This window comes from Anguilla anguilla, chromosome 10 (genome assembly GCF_013347855.1).
Source record: "Anguilla anguilla isolate fAngAng1 chromosome 10, fAngAng1.pri, whole genome shotgun sequence".
NCBI lineage: Eukaryota > Metazoa > Chordata > Actinopteri > Anguilliformes > Anguillidae > Anguilla > Anguilla anguilla.
The window spans coordinates 16,354,330-16,380,111 of record NC_049210.1 but is presented as its reverse complement, the minus strand read 5'-3'; the positions used below and the strand labels follow the sequence as shown (position 1 = coordinate 16,380,111).

At 43.1% G+C, this 25,782-nt stretch overlaps 1 protein-coding gene across 1 annotated transcript in view; it reads right to left on the bottom strand.

The window, feature by feature from the left end:
• Positions 1 to 23,471, bottom strand: part of fam102aa (family with sequence similarity 102 member Aa) — a 51,213-nt gene extending 27,742 nt beyond the window's left edge. Inside the window, exons 1-2 of the mRNA XM_035378671.1 lie at positions 22,944 to 23,471; positions 22,228 to 22,635 (exon numbers count right to left, since the gene is read on the bottom strand). Coding sequence (XP_035234562.1) covers positions 22,228 to 22,373 — 146 coding nt within the window. The 5' untranslated portion in view covers positions 22,374 to 22,635; positions 22,944 to 23,471. The remainder of the gene's footprint in view (positions 1 to 22,227; positions 22,636 to 22,943) is intronic.
• Between the last annotated feature and the right edge of the window lie 2,311 nt (positions 23,472 to 25,782).

Below are 25,782 nucleotides of genomic sequence, written 5' to 3'. Positions count from 1 at the left end.
AGCATCCTTTACTCACATGCCTCTCCGGATACCCTCCCAGCGGGTCGCTCTCAACTGCTGATGGCCTCTGGGTGATGCCCTCATCTCGGGATACACCCCTCGCCATTGGACTATTACTGTGCCTCACACGCCTAGGTCCCATGAAAGCTTTTGCTGCCTTGTCCCAGTCACAGACCAACCACACTGTGACTTCTAATCCATTACTGACTTACAACCAGGAGAGAGAGAGAGGTAACCAAACCCGACCATGAAAGTATTCAACAAGCATAAGAAACCAATACATGTGTGAAGAAGTGGGTGTTTTGAAATGATATTTGTTGGGAGGAGATATGTGTGCTTTAAGAAAAACCTGGTGTGATGCGAATGGTGTATGATAATGCTTGCTGTGTGACAATCAGTGTAATGAGTGGTGGGGGAAAAGATGCATTTAAAACAAAAAAACAAAATGGGTGAAGGAAAAAAAAATGGACATTTGGCCAGACAGTACAGGGTGGTCATAACAGTGAAACAATGATAATGAATAAACATTACTTTCTATGCAGTGTTGTAGATACCTGCCTTTTTTTTTTTTTTTTTTTTTTTTTTTAATATTGATATCAATATCAATAACAAAAATAATAAAAATAATAATAATTTTTTTTTTTTTTTTTTTTTTTTTTTTTTTTTTTTTTTTAAATCAATAAGGTGTGTTTTTTTTAATTTTTTTTTAAATATTGATATCAATATCAATAACAAAAATAATAAAAATAATAATAATTTTTTTTTTTTTTTTTTTTTTTTTTTTTTATGATATCAATTAAAAATAATAATACTTTTTTTTTTTTTTTTTTTTTTTTTTTTTTTTTTTTTTTTTTGGTAATTGAAATGATGATAGTTCTTTTTGCATGCGGTTAAAAGCTTTCCTGGTCTTCTGAGTGATAATTGATAGTGCAGTTGCAATGGTATGGATGTTGTTTACCGTCGTCTTCTCCTCCATCAGTCCTTCCTGCAAGTACGCATCTGTTTGGAGAACTTGTGAACCAATTAATTCCTTCAATTTTCCCTCATTCTTCCTTAAAAGTTGACTGTCCATCCAGTTAGACACTCCCAACCCAGCTCCAGTTGCGCTAAGTGCACTGTCCATGAACCCCAATAATTTCCGCCCTACTGGGGTTCCCGTTGAATGTGGAGTTTGGGGCCCCTCTGCCTGTTTTTCCATTGATGACCTGGTTGCCACCGCACCATGGTACTTCAGAAACGCCGTTGTCAATAGGTCCTTGTAGATGTCAGCCACACTCTCTCCTTTGCACAGCTCATCAACATCTGGAGACCACGCTGTCAGGTTCACCAGGACTGGTACATGGACCCACTGGACGTTGTTGATCAGGATTCCAGGATATGGTCTTGTCACTATGCCTGACTGGGGAGCGGGTTGCTGTTCTGGGCATTCCTGGAGCATCGCCACTGTCATCGGCAATATCAACATTAGGACACTCCCTCGCATCTTCGTTCTTTTCCTATCTTCCTGCTTGATCTGAAAAAAATAAAAGTGTACACAAAAATCAGTGCCCACCCCCCCAACATTTAGACAGACACAAACATGACGTGCGATCAGTTATTCTCTGTTCTTTTGTAGAATTTTAACTGATCCACATGAGGACTGCTGAAATTTCTGCTTTCTGAGCTGAGAAATGAGATGGACATCTGTAAAGGAAATCCCCATTGTCCGAATGAATCGCAAAGCCAGTATGATACTGACCATCCTGCCAATATCGGGACCCGTCCACATATACATCAATGGCTCCTTCTATAGCGCACACTTCAAAGACACTGTCCAGAGGCTGGACAGGTTTAGTGTCACAAGTGTGAGGGTCACCTTCATAGAGAAGTGTACGGGGTAACATGCATGAAGATTTGTACACAGTTTTCAAATTTTTGGAACCCAGATCCAAAGTCCATCGTGCTAATCTTGAATTAGATACTCCTTTCACTTTGCCATTCAAAAGAAGCTGAAGGGGTGTATGGGGAGTATGGAGTGTCACTTCATTAAAGCCGTAAATGTACTCGAAATGGGACATTCCCCAATGAACTGCCAAAAGGTGCCTGTTACATGAGTCAAATGCTTTCTCAACCGGAGAGAGCACACGGGAGGCATATGCAATGGGCCGCAGATTCTCCTGAACTTCCTGCAACAGAACTGCTGATAGAGCTTCCTCAGTGGCTGCGGTCTGCAAAATAAATGGCTGTGATCTGTCTGGATTACGCAATGCAGGAGCTTTAATTAGCGCATCTTTCAATTTTTCAAATGCCGTTTGATGTTCTGGACCCCAATCCAAAGCATCAGACTTTTTCTTTTTCCCCGAAAGTAAGGAGTTAAGCGGTCTGGCAATATCAGCAAAGCCTTCAATAAAGTCCCTACAAAATCCGACTATCCCCAAAAATGATCTTAAAGCTGTGACTGAAACTGGAACTGGAAGTCGCTGAATAATCTCTACCTTGTGTGGATCAGGAGTGCGCCCCCCTTTGGTAATTTTAATGCCCAAATAAGTTACTTCCGATTTGAGAAGTTGCGCTTTCTTGGGATTCAATTTGATTCCTGCTTCTTCAAGGAGGTGAAGCAGTTCTGCAAGTAAACTGACATGCTCCTCCCTTGTTGCAGTCTGCAACAATAGGTCATCAACATACTGAATGAGACATTCTGGTCTAGAAAAAGCACCTAGCACATTTGCCAAACACTGGTGGAATAATGTCGGTGAGTTAGCAAAACCTTGTGGAAGCACATTCCAAGTGTATTGGGTATTTTTAAATTTGAATGCAAATTTGTATTGGCAATCAGGATGCAGTGGGATGGACCAGAAACCATTGGAGACATCTAGGGCAGAATAATAGTTAGCTTCTGGGAGAAGGGATGCTAGAACATCAGGTGTGGCAGCTACCACAGGCGCACATGTGGGGGTGCACTTGTTGAGTTCCCTATAGTCAATACATAAACGCCATGAGTTATCCGGTTTACGTACAGGCCATATAGGAGCTAGGCATGGAGATAAGCACGGCCTAATGATACCTTGTTCAAGTAGGGAGTCAATTGCACTCTGCACATAGGGGTTTGCTTCATTCGGGTAGCTGTACTGTCTGAGAGGGGGTGGGTCCCGCCCCTGCACATTCACCTCTATGACACCCGGATCAATGCGACCACAATCATGCTTGCTTTTAGCGAAAGCCCCTCTGTGTTGTCCTAACAGGTCTGATAGCTGGGTATCATCATGTGACAACAAGCTATCCAAATCATAATCCTCTGCCTTCTTAATAGCAAACACCGCATGCACATCAGAAATTTCGACTAAATCATCCCCACTCTGAGTATTGCGCCAAATACAATTATTGCCATAATCGATTATGTATCCCCGCCTCTTCATTATGTCTGATCCCAAAATATTGCGAGCATCACCAGTTGTACTGAACCAAGCCTTAGCATTAAAAGAATCACTGCCAATTCGAAAAGCCAAACTGTCCGACTGAGAAGCAATAGACACTGTACCATCAAAACCTTCCAGAGTAATTGTATTCGTGGGATTGCGAGGGTGACTATCTGAGTGTATAATTGACAAGGAAGCACCAGAATCCACTAGCCAACTGTTGCATCGGCCTCCAACAGCAACATTTACAATTGGCCTACCATAGGTATCTCGTTCCAAAGGTGCAATGTGGTTCACGGAGGCCTGGAACCCCTATGCTGAAGCATTAGCACATTTCGATCCCATCCCCTTATTAGCTGCGCGCAATTCAGCGTTTTCGGCGCTCAGTTTTTGTAAAACCGACTGCATTTCACTGAGCTGTTTGCTAATCTCCGAATATGGAGATGTTCTTTTTAATGTTGAGTTGCATTCCCTGGCAATATGTCCTTCCTTTCCACAAGCATAACATAAAATTACCCCGTTTGGGTTAAACAAGGGGGGCCTTTCACCCCTCGCTTGTCTCACATCCTCCGGCACATAACCTTCATTTTTCCACGACACCGATTTACGAGTATGATTCGGGCATGATGTGGTCTCGGCCAGTGCAGCCACTGGTTGCTTTCTAGATTGGTTAATGCTGAGATTCATGTTATATAGCTGTGTCATTTTTGCTACGATATCTGCGTATGCGGCATGCGAATCTATATGTAGCGCCAAAGCCCTCCGAGTATTCGAATCGCTTTGTGCAATCAATGCGGATTTGAATGCGGGATCCTGTTGTGTTAAACCAGCGATGCCACTATAAGACGAAAAGGCTTCCCATAGGCGCGCCGCATATGCGGCCGGGTGTTCAGAAGGACACATCACTACTTCCCTTATCTTTTCCCAATCCACAGCACGAGTGCCCAAAATGTCCAACAACCCCGTTTTTCTGCGTTGTTGGTTGGCCTCCCGATTTTGTATGTCCAGTGGAAGCGCACTAGCAAGAGCATGGGGTAAACAAGCAGACAAAATGACACATGCGTCAACATCAGTCAATCTATGTAGGCCGACCATACGTTCCAAATTCGCAAGAAACTCTACCGGATCTCGCTTTGAGGGAACAAATGCACCAATACTTTTTACGAGAGCCTCAATCTCGCTCGGAGACAGCGGCTTTACAGTGGTTGTAGTGGTTACTCTGTTTCCCCCTTCCCCCGGTATAATAGTAGTGGTCTCGTGAACTGGCGCTACGGGGAATTTTAGGGTACGTAACGAACTGCCATCCCCCACCAGAGGTAAACCTGTATTTTGTGCGTCACTCCAAACCGCGCCGTCACTTTCCTCCCGAACCCGGTTCCCCGGAGCGTTACTATTCTTCTCATACAAGTAATCGCACGTACCTCGTACGCTTTTTAATTCTGTCTGCGTAGCATAGAGTTCACAGTGGAGCTCCTCGTTCTTTATGTGTAATTGAGCTACCTCCTTGCGCAGATCTAGCTGGATTTCGGCATTCAAATTCGCGTTAAGTTGATGGCTTTGTAACGAGGTCAGAAGCTCACCAGTTTGCTGTCGCAAATTTTCATTCTCTGCTTTGAGAGCATCCAATGTTTTATTGCCTAATTTGTAAGAAGCAAGGACGCCTTTCAAAACCATTGCAACCTTACTTTTTTTCCTAAGTTTATTGGTCGTGTTCCTATCAAATTGGAAGGCAGCCCATTCATACGGCTTTTCCTGGTTCTCTATTCCCTCCAACATATCTGATTTGCCGTGCTTAGCAATGTACTGAAGAATAAACGATTCCATTATCATAGATTCTCTCAGTTGTTCCCACTTAATAAAGAGTTAGGAAAGCACCCTCGCACCACCTCTGTGCGCAAAAACCTCTATTTCCCAAAACAGCAATCGGGCTTGCTGATTCGAACCCAAAAAACAATTCCAAATACGTTACGATACGTTAATCACCGCAACCTGGTTCCGTGCGTTGAACCAAAATTAAACTTTATATTCCAGTTGCTTTAGGAATATTTTATACACCTACTGTATGGTTCAGTACCTCGAACCAACAACGCTATTCCAATTACTTTAGGAACGTATAGCTTGTCGCGTACAAATCCTAGCCACAGTCCGTCGGGCCCTATTCAGTTACTTTAGAATAGTTCGTCGATTTGCAAGCACAAAAACAGGTTCAGTACGTCGAACCAACAACTCTTATTCCAATTACTTTAGGAATGTATACAGCTTGTCGCGAACAAATCCTAGCCACAGTCCGTCGGGCCCTATTCTGTTACTTTAGAATAGTTTGTCGATTTGTAAGCACGAAACAGGCAAGTTGCGTTAGTAACTTGTTAATTCCAAACAGTTCCCTATACCCAGTACGTCGGCAATTCAGTTGCTTTAGAATTGTTGTTTTAGAGAAATGAATGGACTTAAACCCTGCAACTTCTACTGCACCTTACAAACAAAGACTACTACCAACAATTTCAGTCAGGAAACCTCCTTTCCTTGTAGGTTCTTTGAAGACGTGAAACTGAATTAAAAGTGGAAGCTGTATCACGAAAGATGATACTCACCGTATTGGAAGCTGATGTCAGGAATCTCCCCTCTTTTTTTTTTTTCAGCTCGCGTTGGGCTGGCTCGCCAATGTAAGAAAAAATAAGGTTCCGGACGAGAAAATCTTGGTCTTCGTAGAAACTGTCTTTATTGGCAAAATATGGCAGCAACAGAAAATACACGTAGCATGTACTCTGGGAGCATCGAAGTCAAAATGCACCCCGACTGTCTGTCTTGGCCTTCTTTTAAGCTGTTAGTTGTGATTTGATTAGTGGTACCAGTGATGATTGGTGAGTGAGATGATTAGTTTCTGTCAAGAGTCACACAATGCCTTAGCAACTCTGCTTTGTTAATCACTCCCGAGTCAGTTTCATTCACCCTTCTCCCTCTCCTGGCTGATTGTATCAATATGGCACTGTCAGTCTTTACAGTGATACTGAAGTCTTGTGAGCTGTGAACTAAGGCTTTCTTTCATCAGTGGGCCCAAGTATTGCGTTTTGGCACAACCTCTGTATTGAAGATTTGTAGTTGAACTAAAAATCTTACAATGTCTACATGACAGTTTTAAGATGGGACATGTTGCTTCACATTCTGAGAAAGATTTGAATTTGGCTCTGCTCACCACCTGGCAGACTTCACCCACATGTTGGCTACATATTGCACTCCCAGTAACTGTTTATACATGTTCATTTAATTGTGGCTCCATCCACTTAATAGCCCTTATGCCCAGCTATTTGTATTAAAATCTATCCATATAGCTAGCTAGCTATATCAGCTAAGGAGTTACCACATTTCACATCTTGGTTGGTACAAATTGAATATTGCAGCTGTATTATAGCAGTTTCCATAGAAACTCCCACTATCACAAGACAGAGGAGCCAGAGGAAAAGTTTGAAATGGATATAAATGCTTATTGAGCAGACTGATTAGGATGAGAAACCTGGAAATTAACACTTTTGCCTTCCTTTGCCAACAGCAAAGTCAGAAGTTTAGAGATTTAAACTCAATTTAAAAGTTCGGGTTTTCCTTTGAAATGTGGTATAATATCAACCAACGGCCACCTTTTTTTCTGCCAACCAAATCTTGTTTCAAATCTTTAGACCCGTCTAACTCACTAGCCAATGATACAACACTTGCAACATATTAACTGTAGTTTGACAACACAGAATCTCCTGCATTGTGTGCATCACAGTGTCATGTCCATAAACACTCTTTAATGGAACACCCAATAAAACATGCAGAGCAAAAATCAAGCACGATTTGGATGGTATTAAGTATTTTTATATACTGCAGTATATTCTGTCACCAGATATCCGTCCAAGCACTCACACTTTTCTTACAGCATCCTGCCATCTTCCCGACGAAGGAAACACAATGGAAATACACCTGCCACCACTACACTGAAGAGAGCCAAAATGGCTGTGTCTCTCAGTACTGCGTGGGACAACACACAGCTTGTCCAGGTCACTAGAGTACAGAATATTGATCATCAAACCATTATGCTGCCCTGATGGCCAAATTCATTGTTTCCCAGGAGGAAAGCAGGTCATTCAGGGAGTTGTGGAAAAATACTGCAAAATACAAAATGTGCCAAATGTTCCACTGAGTTCTGGAAAGCCATTCTAGAAAACAAATACCTGTAGCATATTTGCAGAGAAATACCAGTCTTATATGTTATCACAGGAACACCCTTGTCAACAAGAAAAGAACATTCTTTCATATATAGAGACACACACATTCTTTCGTATACATGCACGCACACACACGCACACACAACACACACACTCACATACACATACGTACGTGCGCGCACATGCACACAACAGTAAAAATAGTCTGTCTAAATATATCCATTAGTGCTTTTGTTTTAATGTGCGTTCTTCTTGGTGAGGATATCAGTTAATCAATACAGTCATTTAAAATCTGTCATCTCATATCATCTGTTCTCTGTATTAAAGGTCATGCTATACATGCCTATTGAATTTTTTCTACGGTATTCTGGCATACCACGTTTTGGTTTGTGCATGTGTATTTCAGGACAAATTCACGCAATCTTTCCATATCTCTCACTCTGCACCTCCCCCTCTCTCTCCCTCCCTCTCTAACTAGCTCTCTCTTACTCTATCACTCCCTCGCTCCCTTGCTCCCCCACTCTCTCCATCTCTCTCTCTCTCAGCTGCCCTGAATCAGACTGAGCGAGCGTGAGCTCTGCACGTGTATCAAGCTGCATCCACAGCGCACTGCTCTGTTCTATTTCTGGTTCATCCCAAATCAATGGGGAGAAACACAGGGAAAACACTGAACCATCGGGGAGATGGAGGGATGAAAACAAACGAGGTCAGGGGCAGCAGCGGAACAGACCGGCAAGGGCGTGTGCACAGGGCGATGACATACCCAGCGAGTTGCTTTACTACTGCTAATAGAATTAAAAAACCATTAAAATTATTAATCGTGTAATCACCTGGATGCGATTCAGCGCAGTAATCTCATTTGAGGCCTGAGAGGATTCATGTTATGCGTCTGACTACAAAACCATTCATTGTTTATGTTTTCTTTGTGTTGGTAATTAGGAAAGAACAGAGGGACAAACACAAAACAGAAGTCTGCTTTTCTCCACATTGACAGATTCAAAGATTGAAGACGCAGCGCCTGTCCAGCTTAACTACTGCAAGACCACACGGCTCACTCAGAAGACCACCATTTCCATCCACGGCGCCTCAGATCCCGACTCTGTCCAAGGCAGGCAAGGGGGCGACCGTTGTGGTCTTGTTTCGTTTCTATGTATACAACATGGCCCCACAACAGGCGAATTCCTTCCAGATTAAAGGGAAGCACGCTCTGATTTTAGGGACGCCTGTAAAGGCAACATCACAGAGGAGCAAGCTGACTGTGGTCAAAAGTACTACTATGAACACACATGCCATTCAGCCCTACAGTTACAGGCAACAGCACAACGACCACAGCGGGGCGGGTCCAAATCTTTCATGTCACCCTGAAAGATATGAGGAAGGAGACGCACCCAGTAAAATCCTTTTTCGTTAGTGTGCAGCTTTCCTACCTCATATTTGAACCAGCATGGTAATGCAAGTCAAAATGAACTGGGCTTCCAATGGAATTTCATTGGCTGGAGTCAGCAGCACGTTCCACAGACCCATCACCTCAAGTTACCCTGCCGTAAACTACCTAGCAAACACAGCAATGCTTTATGGTAATGTTTTCTGTCTGAGTGCCCGAGTATGTTAAAGGCAAGACGCCCTAGTATCCACAATCAATCAGGCCTAGCTGTAGGCTCACGCTAAGTTTTCACATCAATCACTATGAGTAGGATATGGCTCCAGTGACCACGCAAATGTCCCGCTGCTTTTCACTTGGCTCTTTGTTCTCCTATAGAAAACAATGACTTCCTGTTAGCCGTTCCAACACTGAAGGGTGTTGCGTTTTATCGTAGCAAGACTGTTTACGTGCCGATGGGTGTCGCTTACACCCACCCAGAGAAGTAAAGAGCGCTGGTCATGTGGTATACATCATGGGTTACTGCTTCTGGTGGCCTTTGTTCGAAACAAGGCCTCAAGAAACGAGGTCATACCACTCACATGTGCCAAGATCCGTACCACGCTGAAATTGGTAGGGTATTAGTGATTCAAGAACCTGTGGTCATACCCTTGTGTATGGTACATAAGCTTCAGCAGACACCCGAATAAGAAAATGGAGAATCCAAAAAATGTAAGCTTTGCAAATTGCACTGGTTAAGGGTGCAAGCCAAGCACATAAATTATGTAAGTGTAACGCAAGACATTCTGAGGCAAATCCTCTTCTCCCACAGTGGGAACCTTGCTAGACAGCCACACACTCCGCCCCCTCCACACCGCAGAGAGCGCTCTACACAGAACGTTGCTCCATGCAGCCCTGCAAGAGGGTTCTCACGGCTCTCCGTGACTTAGGCTACTTCAGGGATTTCGTAACCAGGGGCAGGGCGTGGCCCTTCAGATCCACACTGCGCAAACCAGAAAGGGATAAAGGTTTTTAGCGTTCCACACACTGCACAGAGAGACTTGCGGTACTGTAGCGAGTTTGGAACGTATTTGCATCATTCAAATAACATGGTGTAGCTCCCAAAGATCAAGTCCCCACTGTATATATTTTAAGCAAACAACCTTGCATCTGTACCCAATGTGCACTGTTTGTTCAAGTGGTACACAACTGAGAAACAGAAAAGACAAACCAAAAGAAATAAAATGAAAATAGAAAAAATCTGCAATCACCAACACTCTTCCTCACACTTGCATGTAAACAAATTTTGGTCCTTTTGTCACACTTTTTGGAAACAACAGCTCTGCGAGTAGCTATGGCAACCCTTGTGCACGAACACATCAGCAAACGATCGGCCAGCCCACACTGGGCACGCGGGCGACGGGTACACCCACAGACATGGCAGGGAGTGATCTGCCCCCCATCCTGTCCAGCGCTGCGGGGTGACTCTGGTCAGGTCCACTGCCCCTGGCCTGCCTGCTCTCCCTTCAATAGAGGGGCTTTGTCCTGTCCAGCGGGCAGCTGCGGACAGACAAAGACGGGGCAGAGGGACGAGAGGTCGCAGGGGAAGTTTGGACAGGGCTCGCCCTTTAATAGACGCATTGTCCCCAGCAGCAGACTCAAGGACATGGCATTGTGCGGCAGAGCTCAGTGCTATCACAGGCATTGAGGGAGTGAAATTCACACACACGCACGCACAAACACACACACACACACACTGCACATAAACACACACAAACACACACAAAATCATGCAGACAAATATAAGCGCACACACACGCAAACAGTAGAGTACTGTATGACTGCTGGAAAGATGTTCTCTTTTTGGGTGCGTGGCAGAAGAGCGGGACCATGGAGGAAAAAACTTCAGGTCTCCATGACAACATTATTAGCACAAATCGCATGAGAATGGAAAGGCACACATTCCAAGTAGAGGAAGTGAACTGTCCCGTTGCTACAGGAAATTAGAGAAGCTTACTCTAAGTAGGCTACATCAAGTTAAAAAATATCTGATCGGTTAAACATGCCTGGATCAAATAGAGTTCCAAATGCCTGTCTGGACATGACATGAGCAATTCAAGTACAGCAAAATCAACAAGTAGCACAGATTACTGTACAGACAGCAAAAGGTTTTTAACACAACAGAACATTCTAGAAACCCCTACAAAGGTGGGTTGTTCTCTAATCCACTGAAGAATGCGCAGCTCAAAGCCCACAGAAGTGTGTCCTGTTCTGCACTCCAGAGTTCTGGAGATGCCTGGAGGAAACTCAAGCCCCTAGATGGGCATCAGAGCATGCCGGTTCCTTCTGACCTGCGAGAGACCTCTATCTGCGATTGGCAAAATGAAGCCCTGTCCAAAAACAAAAACAACCAGGATAAAGAGCTTAGGAATCTGATCGTAATCTTAGAACCTGCAGGAAAGGAAACCTATGGGGTACAACCAACAACTTTCACAATCAAGCAAGGAGGGCAAAAAAAGACGACAGACAAAAAGCAAAATGCTAGAGAAATGCGGGTATTTCCTTGACCGGGTCAAACATGCAGGTGTGGGGTCAACTAATGGAAAATCTCCACAAGAAGGGAAAATTACAGAGATCAGATTCTTTCTCTCCAACATAAAAGAATTTCTGGGCCGCGAGCAAAAGTATATTTACTGGAAAGTGAGAGTTCACTTGGCATGAGTATTCAACAAAGGGCCGTGAGTCATTATTCACTCCATTCCCCTCTCCTTATTCTGCATAACGTCAGCTTGGAATTCACTTTCATCTTTCCTGTCTCTGGCGTCGACTCCACCTAACCTTCAGGCCCCCTTTCCCCGCTTTGCTCTGAACAGCGCTGCCAGCTTCAAGAGCCGCCACATCTCACCTCCATTAATCATCATCCTCTCCGTAAGCTGCGCGGGCTTCAGTTCAGTCAAAAATGGTCAAAAAGCTGAAGAGCAAAACGGCTCTGCAACGTAACAAAGAGGACCTTGTATCCCCCTTGATAGGGCACATCAATACAGGATATGGAAAATAAAGGGGTTCTATTTACTGGGGTTCTACAGAAGACACACGAGTCAGATGTTCCGCCTTTTTATTATAAGATCGATTGAGACACTGCTTGCAAGTCCAGACAGATGCACTAAAACACACAGAAATCCACAAAGGGGCACACCAGTACACACATGCATGCACACGCAATCACACAGATTATGTTGCAGGCGTTTCATGGCAAGTCATTACACCACAATAGCAATTAATTGCAAGTCATTACACCACACCACACCACAGTAGCACAGTTGCCTGGTGGTGAACGACCAGACGCGAGATGGAACAGGACGCAGAGGGGTACGCGAGAGTTGACGTGATCCTTTGGCCTCATTCCAAGTTTCACAAGACATCAACAGGTGGGGTTCCCCACAGGTAAGAGCTTAATGGCTCCCTGGATCTCTGTGGAGCAGTTCAGCCCTGCTAATTGGCCCATTATTCCAGCACAGATTCTCACGCCTGCTGTCACCAGTCTGTCGGGCTCAGGCTATGCCAGGCATACGGACAGGACAGGGTCAGATACAAGGTGTGGCCTAGGGTAGTTCAGGCGTGTGGTCATAAAATGGGGTCCCACAAATCTCTAGCAGGAAATCACCTCTAACGTGGCTGGAACAACGAAAACAAGCATTCAGGTTAGCTGAAACATTTCAACATAAAACCTTGTGTGGCAATGCGTGTGCAGTGTGTACCGGTATTCATTTTCTTTTACATAATGAAAACAACAGCCAAGTATCCAGATATACACGGGACAAATACGGAACAGAAACACAGTTTAATCCTTCTAACCATATACTGAGTTATGGGGAAACAGAGTATCTACCTCATGGGGACACTGCTGTATTGTAAGAGCCATACTAAGGAGCTCGGCAGCATGTCTTTGTCTAAAGAGTGAAGGCTCTGGAATTGTGTTGATAGAACAGAAGGAGGGTGTTGAAGTCGTCGGCTCCAGAGCTCTTGCAGCACGTATATAAGGAGTCACCCAGGAATTCCAATCAATCAGCAGACAAAATGCTGAGAGCCTCCCGTTCCGGCCTGAACCCTGACCCCTGACCCCTAGTCATGCGGCAAGTAAAAACGAAACACAGAGGTGGGATTAAGGCTTTTCCCGGCAGACGGTAAACGAAAACAGCTGTTCGACAAGTCCCGGCAGGGAGGGGAAGTGCGCACAGGGAGCGGAGGGGAACGGGCTGGAATCGGCACCTGGAGGAGGCCGAATCAAAGGGGAGCCGTCAACAGAAGTGGAAACTGAGGTGTGAGAGGAGTAACAATCAAAATGGCCACACACGGACAGGATGGCTCTGCTTAAGGAGGAAATTTCACCTGATGAAAGTACCTCATGCTCCAAGCAACTCCACCTCCACCCAAAAAAAAAAAAATCCACCAGGGTTCTGAACACATTTTTCTTGTCTGCATGCATTTGTGTGGGATAATTTGTTTATTATAACTTATCTTAAGCGTCACGGAAATGAGATCGTCCATCAATACTGACAGATTGTTTCCCCATTAGGTGTGTCCTCCCTCCCTCCCCGCGGAATTCAACCACTGCACCAGCAATGATATGAGACCAGGTTCTTTAGCAGAAGTTTCACTGATGGTCAGCTGGTAAGGGCAACACTTTACAGAAATCAAGATGTCCAACAGATTTTTGCATGCCTCACCAAGCAAAATAGCACACTGCTAAGAGAGAGCTCTCTCTCTCTCTGTGACGGTTTCTTTTCATGTTGTCATCCATGTGAAGTTAGACCCCTTTCCCGCACACGTTACTCTCAACCCTGCCCGCACCCCTGCCTCCAGGCTCTCCCTAATCTTTTCCTTAACAGCGTGCTTCCAGATGGCTTCAAACTCTGAATCTTTTTTTTTTTAGCCTGTTACTTTCTTCTCCAAAGGCAAACAAAGCTCCAGAGGCCTGAGATAGAGGGTTAATGAGGATCAGTAATAATGAGGCGCACAGGGCATCCCTGACAGACAGAGCCAGCCCCTCCAGTACCTGTCATCCCCCAGAGCCAACAGCCACGATGGCAGGAGAAGCAAAAAACAACAAGGGCAAAAACAGGTGAAAACACATCTGATTCCTTATTGCAGCACTTTATGCACAGTGCTCCCATTTCTTCACAGAATCATTTATCATCTGTAACCCTCTCTGCTTTTCCTGTCTAAATAAAGTGAATAAATAAAGAAGGAAGTAGGATTTTCTGTTCTCTTTTTTTTTTTAAAGGCAACACTTTACATTAAGGTTCCATTAACTAACATGAGTTAATGCATTAACAAGCCTGAACAAAGAATGAACTAATCTATCAACACAGCATTTGTTAGCCTGAAAAACTCATTTATTTGCATTTTTATCAAATCATGTACCCTTCTCTTCCATGTTAACACAAATTCATTGAAGTATTATTTGTTCTCTTTTGGTCATCACAAGCAATGTTTCATATACCGACAGGAAATACTTAAGGTACTTAATACTTAAGTAATTCCTAACATGAAGAAATTGTTCACTAATGTAACACTTGCACATATACCACTAAGAAACCTACTTGCTCAACCGCTTGCTCCTATTCCATCTTTGCTAATGGCTTGGTTAACATGAATATTAATAGATTAGTTCATTCACTTTTACAGTTAGTTAATTCATTAACTCATGTTAGTTATTGAAACCTTAATGTAAAGTCTTGCCAAAAACAAACAAAGGCACGCTGTACACCTCAAGCATGGCCAAGTGTCCTGATTAGACCCACTGGGAGGTGAGGTGGGCCGTTAATTATCCAAACATAGTCCTGAGCCGCTATGGGAGACTGAAGCTGGCTGGGTCAGTACACTAGAATTTATAATTAATCAATTAGGCACCAGACAATCAAAGGATCAGTAAATCAGTAAATGTAGGCTGATCTAGTTCCCAGCACAATTAGCGCACAGTGCAGGACTCTGGGTGCTGTTCTATGGGCTAAAGAAATAATGTGGGGAAAAGGGAGAGAGACATCAAACAAAGGAAAGAGATCCACAAACACGCACCAGCTCTGCATAGCTTCACAGATTAACTCAAGCCTGTGGGTATTGTAAGGTCTGCTGGTTTGTCATTCTACCTCAGAAGCGTAATTGCATTTAATTGGAGCCTTTGTTTAGTGTAACGTATTCTCCATGGTGCAGATCGGTGGCCAATTGAAACGTTACTCTAAATCCCACAGGTCTACATACCTCCTACCCCCACTTCTCTGCAGTCTCTCCACGGAAAGCAGGGCTCTCCTGAATTCGGACAATACCCTCCAAAAACCCTGAATTGTCCCTGGTCAATGGAAGCGAGCCCCACTCTGAGAGGCAGATTAAACTGTGCCGAGGAGCCCCCACACCCCACACCCCACCCCACCCCAGCACAGCTGAGCCCATCCCAGTCATCCTAATCTCTGCCTGGTAAACCTCTCCTCCACTCAGTCCCCTTTACTCCGCTCAGCTCAAAGACAGCCAGTACAGACACAAAAGCTGTTTATGTGTTGCAGGGAGAGGCGGAGTGATGGGGGTGAGGGGGGGGGGGGCAGTGAAGAGGTGTGTGTGACCAGAATTATAATGTACACTAAGGGGAGAGCCATGGAGAGGGGAATAAGCAAAAAGAACTCAGTAACACCCATCCTCGCTCTATTCTATACTTCAGCGCGTAGCCTGACCCACTTGGAATGCTCTTCCAGCGCTACAGCGGGGTTTCTATTAAAAAGGGGACGGGTGTACGGTTTCAGTGAGACTCAGCACTGTGATGGAGACTGAAAGCGGCAGGGAGGGGAGAGGGAATAAGACAGACAGTCTGACAAACTGACAGACAAGGCATGTCCCTGGACAGCATTCAAAGAGTCATGGTCAATCTGTGCAATTGTAAGGAGAATTGCAATAGCGTTGCATTTCACTGATTGTCAAAATCATTACAGGGTCCAATGGACTTACAGGCTAAGTTATTATTACAGGGAGACTGTTTGCTGCAGTCCAAAGGGTGGCTGACTCATATACAAATGTCTCCAAGTGGCCAAAGGTTTAATTTCTCACAATTGCACCCTCAGTACTGTGATCCCATCTCTTTTTTGTAACCTCTGCTTTCCCCTTGCCCGAATAAAGAGGAGAAAACACGTAAAGAAAATAGAATGTGATCTTTCCTACTATTCAAAAAATAATTATTACTCGTTGTGGATGAGACTGTCCCCATATCATGAACCCTCAAGAGCTTTTAATTACATGGTTCTATTTGTTTGTTGTATAGGCTATTTTTGAGATACCCGGCTTTAAAATGGCAAGCCCAGTATCATAAAATTCTTTTGGATTAAAGCTATGCCAGTTAGAACATGTCTAAAATAAGTAATTTTGGGGTTGGTTTTAACCTGTTGTCCACCAAAACGACATAACAAAGAGCATTCCTAATTTTAACTGTCAGGCAGAACCCTATAATTATAAGCTCTTGATAAGCTGCCATTTCAGGGTTCACAAAAACACACACACCTATGTAGTTCACAATAGATATAGAGTTCACGACAGCTATGAACACCACAAGGATCCACGTCACACTCAAATTACATCCAAGTAATCTACAAAACTGTTATAGCCATACATACATAATCCTCTGCTACTAACAATAATTGTCATCTGCTTAGTAATATAAGGGAGGCAGTGATTAAATTTGACGGCCAGGCAGTCCCAGCCAATTATCCTCTCACTCCCATCAAAGATGTCAGCCAGTGACTTCACACAATTTAACAACTATTGAAATCTACTTTAAAAAAACACCATCTAACACATGGGAGAAAAACAGAAGAAAGCCTGGCACATTTCATGGCTCCACTGCAAAAATTATCTGTGAAGTCTCTGGGCTATATATTCACACTATCAGAAAATTGGGAAAGCATGATCAAAAGGAATCTTTGAAGAGCGGAGTCTGGAGCTGGTTTCTCTCTCTCCTGGCAGAGCACCACTTTCACAACTGGAACAAAGGTTCCTGGATCCTCTCTGGGCTGACACGTCCTCAACACAGACGCGCTCGCAAAAGGCACATTAGCCACCGTGACCAACTGGTTTAACGGAGGAACAGGGCCAGTGTGCTAAAAATGCTAATCTTCTACCTTCTGAAAATACACAGCCAAGTTCACCAAAAGCTTCAAGCTATGGAGGGGAATAAAGAAATGGAGAGAAAATGAGAGAGGGAAAAAAGAGACACTGCAGGAAACAAAAGGACAAAAATTGATTGGCTGATTTTAGAGCCAGTAAATGTAACACAAATGCAAATCTAAACTTTGCCTTTCTCTATAAAATTTGGCAGGGACCTGCCTGAGGCAGAAGACAGCAGACAGAAATATGTCTATGTCTATGCATGTATGCAGCTCTTTAAATCTTTCTCCATCAAGGCTATTCATTTCCGATCCATACAGAGCACACAAACAAAAGAAGGGGTAGCAAGGGTGTGAAGGTACTACCAAATTCAGTGGAGGTGGTGTTCAGGCCAAGCGCCTTGTTGTGATAAGGTAAACTTGATTCTGCGCTTGATTCTAAGGGATTTCTACAATACACCTAGTAAAAATCTCTACTGTTATGCTGCTATTCCAATGCTTTGCTTATATTTCCTGATAATGGTCACAGATGATTAGATTAAGGCATCCATGTAAGAGGTGTTGATCTGTGCAATGGCATATTGGAAAGGCATTGCCAGTCATTCCATTTTGAGTGTGAACACACCCGTCTTCACTCTCTCTCTCTCTTTCTCTCTCTCTCTCTCTTTCTTTCCCTTCCTCGGTCTCCCATCGCTATCGCACATCAGGAATTTCAGGAATGCAAGTCCACTGGCACTCAGTTTGCTTGGCCTGCTGTGTTTAGAGACCACCCGCTCAACTCCACTCCCCCCCCAGAGAAATCCCCTCCAAGAAAAGCAGCAAAATTAATAACTTAGCCATGTGGGGCGAGTCCTAAGTATTCACAATAAAAAAGAGATGGCAACTAAACCTCAGCAGGGTTTTAACAACGGGAACAAAGTATCATACAGAAGAGTCAGACACCCACATGGGGACATTAATCATCCATGGTCATTCCCAACACCATAGGCTGCCCTGGGCACTGGGCACCTGCTATGGGTGGGGAGGCAGGGGAGCTGGGGGGGCTATACACTAAACACTCTACTAAACAACATGCTCATCCTGGGCTGGTCTCCAACAGGAGAATGCGAATCAAGAATGCTCAGTGTTCAGTGGATTAACCTGATAATAGCTACACCTACCTACACTCATTAATACACAACCTACCTTGCAACAACCAGAATTTTATTTGATAATACATAGAGGACGTGACAAGAAAGCAGCAGCTCATTTGTCCAGGATGACATATTATATCAATTTTAGCATTATGCATTTAGGACATTTGAATGAAAAATGAAAACAAAAAAGCTTAATCAACAAATAATGCTCAAAAAAAAGTTAGGCCATATTTCTATTTTTCTTGTATTTTCTAGCCATTTCTTTTTATTTTGGAATAATTCCAGATACATAACTGTTCTTGTTTTTGTTCTCAGCTGGAAAATGTTAAAGCAGTCAGCTGAATCATCTTGGGGGGGTTGGGGGAGACCTTTGATCCCAATGAACTCCACTTCTGACATCATGAGCAGAACACTTATTCTTCTGATGTGGAACTTCTCAGAATGAACCTGCACCTTCCACCCCCTTAGGGGAGCAAAGTTGGGATGATCAAAATCTAAGTCAAACATTACAGCTTGTTTGCCCACCTCCTGACCAAAATGAAATTTGTGAACCCAAAATGCTACAAGCAGAATGAATGGAATGTGAAAATCTTTAGACTTGGGGTAAACTGGCTGCCTGTCAAAGCATTCGTAGGATTAAACTTTACTTTTTCATGGAGGAGAAAACAGACAAGAGCACTAAGTTCAGACATAAAACACAAACAGCATAAATCTTTAAACACACTAAAATGTTGATGTCAGAGCACAAAGTAGCACAAAAACAAGCCTTGCGTGCAGCTCATGGAGTGCTCGAGCTCTTCCTTCCAGAATTCTCACGCCATGATTCTGAGAAACCCGGTACATTCTAGAACCACAGCCCTGCCCAGCAGGAGTGCAACGTGGCCTCTACAGGTCACTCTCGGCCAGATAGTGGTGAATCAGCTGTCAAGGGCCAATGTAAACTAATCAGGACTGTAGGAGTCTGGGGAGTGATGTATTACTGTATATGTGAACCTCAGTTCTGTTTTTTTTTTGTTAGTTTTTTTTTAAAAAGCACTGATGTCAGTAACACAACCTTCCAACGCAAGAGATTTCCTCTGGTGTGGAAGTTTGCAAAGAGCACTTAAGTTGGCCCCTTGAATGCGTAGAGATGATGGAAAACAAAGCTCACATAATACATTGCCTGAACCGGTGTGATAGACTGCCCTCTCCTTCCTGTTTTTCTCATGTTAGCTCATGTTAGACAGAGACAGATAGAAAGCGATGGAGAAAGACAAAGAGAGAGAAAATGGTTAAAAACAGACAGAGCGAGAAAGCAAAAAGGAAAGAAAGACAGATAGACAGGACATGAGACACTATACAGAATATAGAGTGAAAGAGTGTTATCACATGTAGGAGAGAGAAAGAGAGAAACGAAAGCCAAGCTCCAGCACCATTTGACCATCAGGCCCATCCTGGCCTTATATTTTCCCATCAGGGAGAACAGAGAGGCATTAGTGCCAAATCGCAGGCGAGTCTAAAAGGGAAGTTCTGGGGCACACCTCTCATCTTGCCTTCCCATCAGCCCCATGGATTGGGACACACAGACCTGGCATCTCTGTGGGTGAGCGCTGTGCATGACTGGCATAACGACCATGACTCAGCCTCCGCAACTCTCGACTGCAGGCACCGACCAGAACACACACACACACAGTACAGTACAGTACATAATGAACCATCTCAGCACTCCGGTGCACATCATGCACTGATAAACACAGACAACCACCACCGCCGCCCGACACACACACAAACACACAAACGCACAAACGCACAAACGCACGCACACACACACACACACACACACACACACAGGCACGCACACAACAGCAAAGGACTGTCAAATAGACAAATATGACATAACGTGATAGTCCTAGAATACTACAGATTATCTTTGACCTTAATATTCTCACTGGTTCCGCAGCATTACCCCTTTTTATGATTTTATAGCGTGCCAACTTAGCCCAATTTGCCCTGGGCAAAAGAAGAAAAAAAACTCTTACACACAAATAACAGATGGCCCTCGTACAGACAACTTTTTTTAGACACACTAATCAGCACAGTACATGACTAATGGCAAGACAGAGAAAGCTCACTGAACCCAGAGTTAACTGTAGGGCATTCTGGCTCAAGAGGAAGTGCCAGCCCAAAGAACCGTCATATGCAAAACTGTGCTTAGCCTACATCCCCCTCTACATGTATGCAAACTTAGACTGACACCTGTGCGTCTGGTCCACAAAGCCCTGAGACATATTCAGAGCAGACTGCCACTGCTCTACTCCACCGTTGTCATTTTAAATCCTCTGTAACCCTGAAACAGATCTACTGATACCTTTGCATTGCCACACACACAAACACACACACACACACACACACACACATACCTGTTTTCTACATGCAAATGCAAAGAGAACAAAAGATGCTATCTGCTACAGCACAGTTTTATTCTGTTTAGCTTGTGGTGAAAAACCCAAATTTTTGAACTGATTTTGATCAGTTAACAGCACTTTAAGTTCCTCCAGTCACTTGCGTCCTCAGGAAGAGGTGAACACCCATATCATCTATGATGTAAATACAGGCAACAGAATTCTGAAAAAGCTGCATGCAAAGAGGAGGCCATCGAAGGGGACTTCAATGGCACAACACATTACACATCTGGCACAGCTTCTCTTTTAAAGAGGTAAACCACCAGCTGGTTCCAGAGGGGGCAAATGCTCTTTAATAATTCACATTTATGTATGTCTAGCCTTGTCCAACTCACAGTGATTCAAAGCAAAAAAAATTTATTTAAATACTTCTGATAAATTGGCTGAAATTTGCAGTACTACAGAATGTGAAATGGGGCCTTTACACCGAGGTGAGTGTTGCCCAGTTGCAGCTCTCTTCCAGCCCTGTGGGCACCTGTGACCTTTCTGGCTCTCACAGCACACGGCACAGAAGGGTAACCAATGGAAACAAAACCCGTCACCAGCTTGAGAATGTCATAACCACCTTGTTCACTTATTGTTATTACGATAAGTGAACACAGAAGTCCCCCACAGCGATAGCAGAAGGAGGTAAACTGTGCAGTTAATAACCTTTGGGTGGGCTTGATATTTGGGAATAAAGCATTGGAAGCTTTGTCTAGACGTTGCTACATTGTAATAAAGTTCCAATTGTGTCAGAAGCATGGACTGCAATTTTCTCAAAATAATTTTAAAAAAGCTCAAATATATGCTTCTACTTGTTATATGGATATTGTTAAATTCTTTGCTGTAGGGAAGCCCTTGTCAAGTGAATTTTTCCAAGCAAACTCTACTACTGTTCAGGCACAGCCAGACAGTCCTGTCAGACATCAGTAGACAGGGACAAAAATGAATCTGCCGGTTTCATACGACAGTCGACTGCCAAAACTAGCTTTGCTCTGCTCATGTCAATGACAGTGAGCTTCATATGTAAAGCACAGGTTAAAACAGCAACCGTAGTCACTATAAAGATACTATCACTACAAGTAGCCATGACCACACACTTAGCGGGAATAATTGTGACTGTAATTATCCTTCCCCAGAGTGCAAGACCAGGCAGGAAATATCAACTAACCATAGACGTAAACTGAACTGGTCTTCAAAACTGAAGCAGTTTTTAAAATAATTTAGCTGTTTAGTAGTAATCGGCGATTTTTGAAGATATTGACAAATAGTTGTGTTAGACAGTCAATTCAGTAATTCCTTTGAAAGTATAATGTACTGAAACATGCCTAATTCTTACCGGGGTACTGTAAGGATAGTAGTTATGGCAACGGTAATAACAGGGTCACGGCTCTAAATTCCCGTTTGGACAATACATTTTACCATAAAGTCTAGGTAATTAACTTCGCCTCACGTGCTCGGGTAGATCATGGGGTACGCCATAAACAATTGCTGTGTGAGAGGTAAAAGGGTCAAAACAAGAATGCATATTCTGTATTATTTCTGATGACATTTAATTATATTTTACCTGGACGATGCACTTGCAAAGTCTCCTCCGTCTAGTAGTCGTATCTTGCAGAAAAGAACTCCATTAACGAAAGGCACAGCCGTTAGCTCCTCCAGCGTAAAATGAGTCTGAAACTTGAACTTCTTTTTCTTCGTTAAAAATGCCATTGATGCAGAGCCCTGTGACAGTTCAGTAAATCCCCGTTTGATTTTAAAGAAACTGAAATATTGCAAAATAAAAAATACGGCAACACAAAATCTATTTATAATTACCCAACTTATTATGTACGCAAAAATAATAAAAGTGATTGTAGCATTCAGAGCTTAAAACACAAGAGGTGGTTCTAATCAGGGGCTTGGAAATTTTTCTTGAAGACTCGGTTTTGGTTCAGCATCTCTTAACTGCGCACTCCGCTGATTCAGTGAAGACCTGACCCAAAACATAAACAAACAAGTTTATTGTTAAACACCGTTATAGAAATACTTTCTCGCACAGCCACTCAAAATAAACATGTCGTGAAATCGTCTTACTATCACTACAAGCTACAGCATCTAAACTAAAGCAGATGCTGCTTTAGTAGCTGACCAACTAGCTGGATACAATTCATACAATGAATTTCAGCTGTTAACTGTTGGGTAACTGGCTATCGATAGCTACTTCGATCAAGGACAAAAGGAAGCGTTTCTTCACCCATATCTCCAAAATATTTACAATAGTTTTTAATATATTACACATACCTCTGGATCATTCGCTTTCCGTTTGCGTTTCTGTCACATACTAAAAACAATCCGATTCTTGCTATGTTCTTCAGTCATTCCGTTGTGTGCATTATCGTTACTGATTCGATGCCAGCGTACCGATTGTTTCGTGTCACTACGAGCAAACGCTGGATCTGTTCCTAATGATAGCTAATCCAACGTTATACGCCACAGTCACAAGTAATTCGTGTTCAAGTATCAAACGTTACCCAAAAGATTAAACCAATGTATAGTATTAGCCTGGTCCGATCGCGGTCTAATGAAAAAGACTGCCGCGGAGGAAAATCTTGGTCGAATTTCTTATTATGCAGTTTCGCTCATCGAAAGAATACGAGGGGTATTTGGATGAAGAACTGTGGATTAGAAAACTGGAGCTACCAGGCGGCTGAAGACGGGGAGTTATCCTGGCACGGCCACTATAGAGATATCCCGTCTCAATAAGGACCCAGCTAACTAACCGTGCAATGAAGCGTGGAGTGGACAGTGATTCCAACTCTAGTCTCAGAAAAAGCCAGAAGCACCGCCTACATGTCACGCGCGTCACTACTCGAAAAGTGGAGCTAACCAGGTGGAAAATGCTTCTGAAAGGTATCCTTGGTCCCTATTCTCTACAGCATCTAGCAGCGAACTATGGCACTTTTGAACGATGTAGAGGACATGCACAATTCCTCCTGTAGCCTCTTCAAATGTATCTCACACGTATCCCCACAGTATAGCTTATTTTATGCATGAAGATTCTATGTTCAGGTTCTGGACTCGCCTTAAATGCATGCTATATACAGATCACGTTTTTGAAAAGTTCCCAGGTCCCATTTCTGTTTGTTTAGCGGTTCGACTGCAATCTAGGACAAATGATTCTTGAGTCTGAGTTATTTTTCATAATAAAGAAAGTCAGCAAATATTACAATAAAATGAAGCCGTAGTTATCAAATGACTGCTTTAGCCTATATCTAAAGAGGGTGTAGGCGGCCCTCATCCTGGAGACCCAGAGATGGTCCTGGTTTTTGCTCCATCCAAACCTATAACTACATAACTGAATTCGTTTTAATTAAACAGGTTTAATGAATGCAGGTTGCCATGTGCCGGAGGCACTTTGTTTCACCATTCGGCATATTCAGGATCTGACTTCTAATCAGCCAACAAAGTCTTGTGATAAAGTTCAGATGGAACAAAAACCAGAAATGTACTGGCTCACCAGGACCTGTCTTTGCCTGATCTAAATGTTCCTTCCCACTGCAAGTTATAACAAAGGTAGGTGCATATAGAGAAGATAGCCATACATCATGACAGCATATACCTGTGCACATGTTAAACAGTACTGAATGTTGGGTGCCCTTAATGAAAAGATACAGAAATGTGCAGCAAATACAGCTGTTAAGTCAAACCATGTCATTTGCCTTGTGAAAGGGTTAGATGTTCAAGTTTGATCAGGTGAGCATTACATGTCATGACCACATGAGTTGGCAATTTTCCAAAAATGTTTGAGCACTTTTCTAACAAGTCACGTGTAGGCATTTTATATGGGTTGTGGGCATTTTGTGTATGCATATTCAGGTGATATCAATCCCGATATATTCTTTATACTTTTTTTTATACAATTAAAAATGGGGACACGGTGACATACAAAATTGGGTTGTTTGTTCTAGCATGATCAACTAAACATTCATGATAGATTGGTAGATTTGTATAACAACTTCTTGTTTGTAATTGCATCATTATCCGCATTCCAAACCAGAACAGAAAAGCAAACATTAGCACAGAAATTGCATTTTAATTAACATTAAAATCCCCATACAGCCTCCCAAATTGCAAAAAAGCAGTGGGACTAGCCAAATGTACACTCAGTGTTCACTATACTAGGTACGCCTATCTAGCACTGGGTAAGTCCCCCTTTTGCCTTCAAAACAGCCTGAATTCTTCATGGCATGGATTCAACAAAGTGCTTGAAACATTCATCTTCATCTTTCTGTTCTTAGCAGGAGTAGAACCCAGCATTGTCTTTTGCTTCTGTAGCCAATCTGATTCAAGGTTTGTCACATTTGTGCATTCAGAGATGCCTTTCTGTACAGCACTGTTGTAAACAGCTGTTATCTGTGGCCTTTATGTTAGCTTGAACAGGTCTGCCCATTCTCATCTGACCTCTCTCATTAACAAGGTGTTTTCACCCACAGAAATGTTCACTGGATATTTTTTGTTTATCACACCTTTATCTGTAAACTCTAGACTGTAGTGCATGATATTCCAAACCGTGCAGCTGTTTCTGAGATGCTGAAACCACCAGATCTGGCGCCAATGGTCAATACCATGGTCAAAGTCACTTAGAAACATGCACCTTGCCCATTTTTAATGTCTGGTTGAACAACAACTAAACTTATTCGCCATGACTGCATGCTTTATATACTAAATTGCAGCCACATGATTTATTGCTTGGAAGAGCTGGCTATTTGTGTTAACAAGGAGGTGTATCTAATAAAGTGGCCACTGGGTGTTTTTTTAAGGTAGGGTGTAGTGTCCTCTGCAGTTTGGAACTGGTATTGTAGTGCCATCATTTCACAATTCTTGTCCTGTAGACCACCAACTTCAGCTGTAGTTCATACACTCTCAACTGCCTCGCTAGCTTTATTTATTACGTGTATGTCAAATAACCAAATATATGAGAACCGATTTAGGACTTCTCACCCCTTTAATCTCCTAAATGTCAGACACCTCAGCCATACGTCTACTTATATAAGTAACACTAAATATCTCTTAAAAGGCAAAAGTGAAAGTCATTTTAAAAATCACAAATAAATAAATGTGTTAATTGCCCATTGCTGTT